Raw genomic sequence first — 6,874 nt, forward strand, 5'->3', positions numbered from 1 at the left:
GTGTGTCAAATCGTAAGTCGCATACGCCTTTGTCGCATTTCACCTTACCGTGAAATGCTTTACTTACAAGCCCTTAACCAACAATGCAGTTCAAGAAAATAGAGTTAAGAAAAGATTTACTAAATAAACTAAAAGTAAAAAAATTTTGGAAATCCAATAGTAACAAAAGAAAAGTACGTAACAATAACGATACTATATAAAAACGGGGTATCGGTACCGAGTCAATGTGCAGAGGCACAGGTTAGTCGAGGTCATTTGTAAAGTGACTATGCATGGATAATAAACAGCGAGTAGCAGCAGTGTAAAAACATATCTTTGACAATTTTTTGGGCCATCCTGGGACGAAAATGCAACCAGTGGTGCAGCTGTAGAACTTTTTGAGGATCTTGGGATCCTGCCTAATCTTTTCAGTGTCCTGAGGGGAAAAGGTGTTGTTGTGCCCTCTTCACAGCTGTCTTGATGTATTTAGACCATGATAGTTCATTGGTGATGTGGACACCAAGGAACTTGAAACTCTCAACCCGCTCCACTTCAGCCCCGATGTTAATGGGGGCCTGTCCTGCCCCCCTTTTCCTATAATCCACGATCAGCTCCTTTGTCTTGCTCACATTGAGGGAGAGGTTGTTGTCCTGGCACCATACTGCCAGGTCTCTGACCTCCTCCCTTCAGTCTGTCTCATCATTGTCTGTGATTAGACCTATCACTGTTGTGTCGTCAGCAAACTTCATGATGGTGTTGGAGTTGTGCTTGGCCATGCAGTCATGGGTGAACAGGGAGTACAGGAGGGGACTAAGCACACACCCCTGAGGGGCCCCAGTGTTGAGGATCAGTATAGCAGATGTGTTGTTGCCTACACTTACCACTTGGGGGGGTGGGGCGTCAGGAAGTCCAGGATCCAGTTGCAGATCCAGTTGTTTAGGCCCAGGGTCCTTAGCTTAGTGAAGAGCTTTCTGGGTATTATGGTGTTGAATACTGAGCTGTAGTCAATGAACAGCATTCTCACATAGGTGTTCCTTTTGTCCAGGTGGGAAAGAGCAGTGTGGAATGCAATTGAGATTACGTCATCTGTGGATCTGTTGGGGCAGTATGCAAATTGATGTAGGTCTAGGGTTTCCATCATGGTGGTGTTGATGTGAGCCATGACCAGCCTTTCAAAGCACCGACATGAGTGCTACGGGGTGGTAATCATTTAAGCAGGTTACCTTCGCTTTATTGGGCACAGGGACTATGGTGGTCTTTTGAAACATGTAGGTATTTGAAACATGTAGGTATTACAGACTCAGTCCAGGAGAGTTTGAAAATGTCAGTGAAGACACTTGCCAGTACAAGTCCTGGTAATCCATCTGGCCCTGCGGTTTTGTGAATGTTGACCTGTTTAAACTTGCCTAGTTAAATCAAATTTAAAAAACATTTCAAAAAGTATCTCACATCGGCAACGGAGTGCGTGATCACAGTCGTCCTGAACAGCTGGTTCTCTCATGCATGCTTCAGTGTTGCTTGCCTTGAAGCAAGCATAAAAGGCATTTAGCTCGTCTGGTAGGCTAGCGTCACTGGGCAGCTCTCGGCTGTGCTTCCCTTTGTAGTCCGTAATAGTTTGCAAGCCCTGCCATATCCGACGAACGTCAGAGCCGGTGTAGTAGGATTCAATCTTAGTCCTGTATTGACGCTTTGCCTGTTTGATGGTTCATCTGAGGGCATAGCGGGATTTCTTATAAGTGTATAGCGGATGTGGCCTGTAATCCATGGCTTCTGTTTCTGAAATGTACGTACGGTCACTGTGGGGATGAAGTCTTCGTTGCACTTATTGATGAAGCCGGTGACTGAGGTGGTATACTCCTCAATGACATTGGATGAATCCCGGAACTTATTCCAATCTGCACTAGCAAAACACTCCTGTAGCATAGCATCAGTGTCATCTGACCACTTCTGTATTAAGCGAGTCACTGGTACTTCCTGCTTTATTTTTTTCTTGTAAGCAGAAATCAGGAGGATTGAATTATAGTCAGATTTGCCAAATGGAGGGCGAGGGAGAGCTTTGTATGCGTCTCTGTGTGTGGAGTAACGGTGGTCTAGACTTGTCTTCCCTCTGCTTGCACATGTGACATGCTGGTAGAAAATACGTAAAACATGCATATCTAAAAAAAAAATGTATATCCCAAAGACAACAAAAAATTACTGACAAATAAAATAAATCAATCCAAAATGTGCAGTGGCCATTTGATGAATGGAAAGAGACATCCGTTACAAAACACCAAAAATATTTAAAAGCATTTAATACTGGGTAGGCCTACAAGATAGGGAAAGGGGTATTTTCTGTTTTTCGAGGTTGACAGTCTATTTATTGTGATGTTTAACAATGTAAAGTGCCGGAGTCATTATGCTTCGTTTATTGGTTGCGTGGTGCATTGGAACAGGAAATTTGTGGAAAATTAATTTCATATATTTTATATAATTATACATATGGCATCAAAATGTTGAAAATCTGATTTCCCCCTAGCTGATCATTGTCTGCAGCCGACTTTGATCTTAGTGTAATGAAACAGGCAGAGAGAGTGCGTGCGTCCACGGTGGTCGGCGAACCTGCAACCTTCTGGCCCATAGCCCTGTGTGGCATTGACTGTGCCACAAAAGCATGCTAAAGTGCAAGGGGAGGGTTATGTGAAAACCTTTTTTTTTCTTCTTTTTTTTTTTACATTGGGGCAGTATTTGTGTCAACAAAAAGTGACCAAAATATTGCTCAAACATCGATTTTTCAATTGACATGACTAGAACTGCTAAATAGAACCAGAAAAAAACTGCAACTTAACAAAAATAGAAATAATTTCAGTTGACTAACATTGACTACTAAATGGAATGGACAAAAGTTTTTGGAGAGATTTTCAGCACAATTCATATTAGCAGCACAGTTCTGTTCAGCAGTGGGAAGGACGTGGCACACTCACCCTAGCCTACATCAGCTGGTGAGCTGCAGGCGAGCAAGCGATGAGTGTGGGCAGACAGGCTTCGAATACACATATCGCGCAGGCAATGCTTGCTTCCATGTAGCTAACTAGTCACCACCAGACTTCTAGTTAGTTACCCATTGCCTAGTTAAGAAGCACAAGCTGCTTTAGGAAAATAAAACAATACAATACTCCCTTGAGTATAGAAAAGTTGTTGAATTTGTAGTCTCACTCAACCCTCACACTTATCCCACTGTATTTCATAGCCAGGTTCTGTAACCAACATACTAACCAAGTCTCCCTCATATGCTCTTGACAAAATTGCTTGATTCTAGCCATTACCATATAAAAGATATAACCCACAATATCAGCGCTACGTTTTTTTCTTTCTATTGTGCATTTTACATTCATAAAGCGTATACCGGGCTTTTCTAAAAATTAGGCTACTTGCTGACTGGACAGTTAACTATTTGTTTAGGCAACACCTTGTTCAGTCATGTTACCTCATTAGCTAGCTATAGCTAAAAACCTGGGGCGCGTTCAGCAGGAAGCAACGTTTTGGAACGTTCAGATAGAATATTTCTATGTAGAACAAACATGCCTCTCTGACATTTTGAATAAGAAATAATGTTGGCTCTGTTAATATAATTTCTATCTGCAGCGTTCAGGTATGTTTTGCAACTGAACGTGGCCTTGGTGGCATGGAAAGAAAGGGAAATGAATAGCGAACAATTTATTGACTAAATCCCACTACACTATATCTGACTGGGTAAATAACTTTATTTTGAATTAATGTGGACCCAGTGACTCAGACTTGAACCAGGACTCAAGCACGAGGACTTCAGCCATAGGGACTTGTGACTTGACTCGTGATTCGACCATTGGTGACTCATTATTTAATCGGACTCGAACACAAGGTACCTGGAACTCGATTCTGACTCGAGGTTTAGTGACTCGACTACATCACTGGGCGAAACAGTCATTAGCTCCAGTTCAAAGTCATTAGCCCCATTCTACTTTTGGACATCAATGTGGCTGCAACGTCCGTGGAACGTTGATAACAATGACAACTGAGTGACAGAGGTGCAACCCATACTACTTTGCATCTGGTGATTGTACTACTCTCCCACTCTCTCTGCTTGTGTGTGTGCTTGTTTTGTATGTAATATGCAATATCTAGGTAGGCTGAATTAGGTCCCCGTACATGGCCAGATAATTGTTATATATTATTTACTTGTCGGTCATATTTCTGCTGTTGGGAAGAAAATATGTTATGCTTGGAAGAAAATATGATGTTTTGCAGAAGAATATGTCAGTATGACAAGGCTATGTATGTTTGATCAAATGGAAGTCAGTGATTTCTGTTTACTATAAATTAATGGAGGCAATACAAATGTGATGTGACTAAAATGAAAGGGCATTTTGTTGACTAAAATGGGCCACTGTTTGTGCTATTTTGACAATAAGACTAAATCATTATTTAAATGACAAATCTGACTCAGACTTAAGGCTATTTTAGTCAAAATGACTAAGACTATAAAAAAATTTTTTTTAAAGAGTGCCAAAATGAACACTGCATTGGGGAGGGGTGGTGCATTTGTTTTATGACACCTTGAGTTGGACCAACCCCACCCCCTGTAAATTTCCAACTGTCCCTATATGTTTTGCATTTCAAGTGACATAATGAGGTGTGATAAGTAGCCTACTCTGGTTGGCTACATTTACGAAATGAAGTCACTTGTGCACGGAACTTAAACTTGACTTTGGTGTTAGGCTACTTTTTGATAGTTGTCATTTCAAAGCCACTTCAATTTGGTGGATATAACAAAAGCCAAGTAAGTAACTAAGTAAAATGTGCTCTAGTTGCATACCTCTGTAGATGCTAGCAGGTTGGTAGTTTTCGGGGTCCCCCTCTACTCTTAGCCGAAACTCATTGTAGCCATCTCTCCGTGTACCCTGTGTCTGTGCCCGTAAAATCCTGCCGCAATATCCATCCGACTTCGCATGCTTATCTGTGGGTTCTTCGACGAAAGCGAGAGCATTGCACATAAAACTCGAAACCAAATACTGCAAAAGCAGCAACTGCATATACATTCCCATAATATATGTTCTGGTGCGAAGTTCTTTATTCCACCTATAAAAAGGAAACACAATATAGGAGTATAAATTCTCTCACCACAGTCCCCACGAAAATAAATACCTGCAAACTATTTAGCCCTAACACTTGGTAGAAATTGTGTGAGAAACCGCGGTGAATCCATCCCAGTCGAGCGGGTTTTGAAGTTCGATGGCACTGCTTCAGTACCTATAGTTACACTGATTTGAGAGGAAAGCGGTGATAGGTGGCTCGAGTGATGAGTTAAGGGAGTAGGCTAATTCTCAGGGTCCGGGAAATAGCGAAGCGCAGCATTGAAACGAATAGATTGAAGCGATGAAAGCAGCAGAGTTTAAACAAAACCCAGACATTCCTACCAGTGGCCGCTGTGAGCCTGTGACCGAGGAGCGTTTGACATTCTTGATGAGACGCAGGAAAGCTGTCGGCCAATGTTTGCACAGCCGTGGATCTCACAAGTTAATTACATCAGCGCGCTCATAACAATTGTGTGTCTTTTCTTTGCGTAAAACATTTTATTAATGGTAATTGGGGTACAATCGTTTGGTATATCAAAACCTCAATTAGTCTCAATTAGTTACGTTTGACGATGAAAGAATTATAGTTTATTTGAAAGTGCATGATTTATTTATTTTATCTTTAGGGAATAGATGGGCTTTAATATTACATATAGATTGTGGCTTCATCTATATAATTGTCTGCATCATTTCCAATCCCCATAATGTATTTATAAAACATATACAGTACCAGTCAAAAGTTTGGACACACCTACTCGTTCAAGGATTTTTCTTTATTTTCACTATTTTCTACATTGTAGAATGTATGCCTGTTTCATCATAGTGCTTGATGGTTTTGATTGGCTCAAACGTATTAAGAAGGAAAGAAATTCCACAAATTAACTTTCAACAAGGTACACCTGTTAATTGAAATGCATTCCAGGTGACTGACTACCTCTTGAAGCTGGTTGAGAGAATGCCAAGAGTGTGCAAATCTGTCAAGGCAAAAGGTGGCTTCTTTGAAGAATCGCAAATATAAACTATATATTGATTTGTTTAACACTTTTTTCGTTACTACATGATTCCATATGTGTTATTTCAAAGTTTGACGTCTTCACTATTATTCTGCAATGTAGAAAAAAACTGAACTTTTGACTGGAACTGTATATATATATTTGTTTATATATTTTCCTTTACTATTGTCCCCTAACCCTACCACCCCTCACCTAACTTGACTAAACTAATACGTTTCTACTTCCATCTTATACATACTATATACATTTTACAGACACAATATATTTTCCAATAGTTATCTTTTGTTTGTTTTTAGCACAACTTATTATTGTAATGGAATTATATTCATCTCATGTGTAAAAGTCACGTGAGATATCTGGAAGTGAATCAAATGTAGCTACAGTATGTGATAATTCATTTAGGCAGACTGTTCAATTTCAGATCAATACATATTTACTAATGGATAGTACCATAGGTCTATCTATAAGGTCCATGTCCAACCCATTAAAACACTGAAATTAGATAATACATTAATAGAACAGTATTACAAATGACTTTTGATACAGACATAAGCTATTGTGATGTTTCACTGGGGCATCATAGCATTTTTATTCATTTTAAGTACATTTCCTCAAATATCTGAGACCAATTAATTGTCATATATTTTCATCATCTGCAAAGTGTCTCCCTTATTCCAGCTTTTCTATGAGCCGCTCAAAAGGATGGAAATTGAAACTATGCAGACCAGTAGGTGTCACAAGAGTATCCTCACACCTCTAATGGCCGGCCGTCTGTCAGTTCTACTCTCC

At 40.2% G+C, this 6,874-nt stretch overlaps 1 protein-coding gene across 3 annotated transcripts in view; it reads right to left on the reverse strand.

Annotated features, from left to right (window-relative positions):
* Nucleotides 1–5,448, reverse strand: part of LOC110523903 (spondin-1) — a 136,864-nt gene extending 131,416 nt beyond the window's left edge. For 2 of the 3 annotated variants that reach the window (XM_036978487.1, XM_021603048.2), the window contains exon 1: nt 4,814–5,448. In XM_036978487.1, the coding sequence (XP_036834382.1) occupies nt 4,814–5,042 (229 nt within the window). In that variant the 5' untranslated portion in view covers nt 5,043–5,448. The remainder of the gene's footprint in view (nt 1–4,813) is intronic. The other variant, XM_021603039.2, reaches the window with a different exon arrangement.
* Nucleotides 5,449–6,874: the final 1,426 nt, after the last annotated feature.

The sequence above is a fragment of the Oncorhynchus mykiss genome, chromosome 1 (assembly GCF_013265735.2).
Source record: "Oncorhynchus mykiss isolate Arlee chromosome 1, USDA_OmykA_1.1, whole genome shotgun sequence".
In the NCBI taxonomy this organism is placed as follows: Eukaryota; Metazoa; Chordata; class Actinopteri; order Salmoniformes; family Salmonidae; genus Oncorhynchus; species Oncorhynchus mykiss.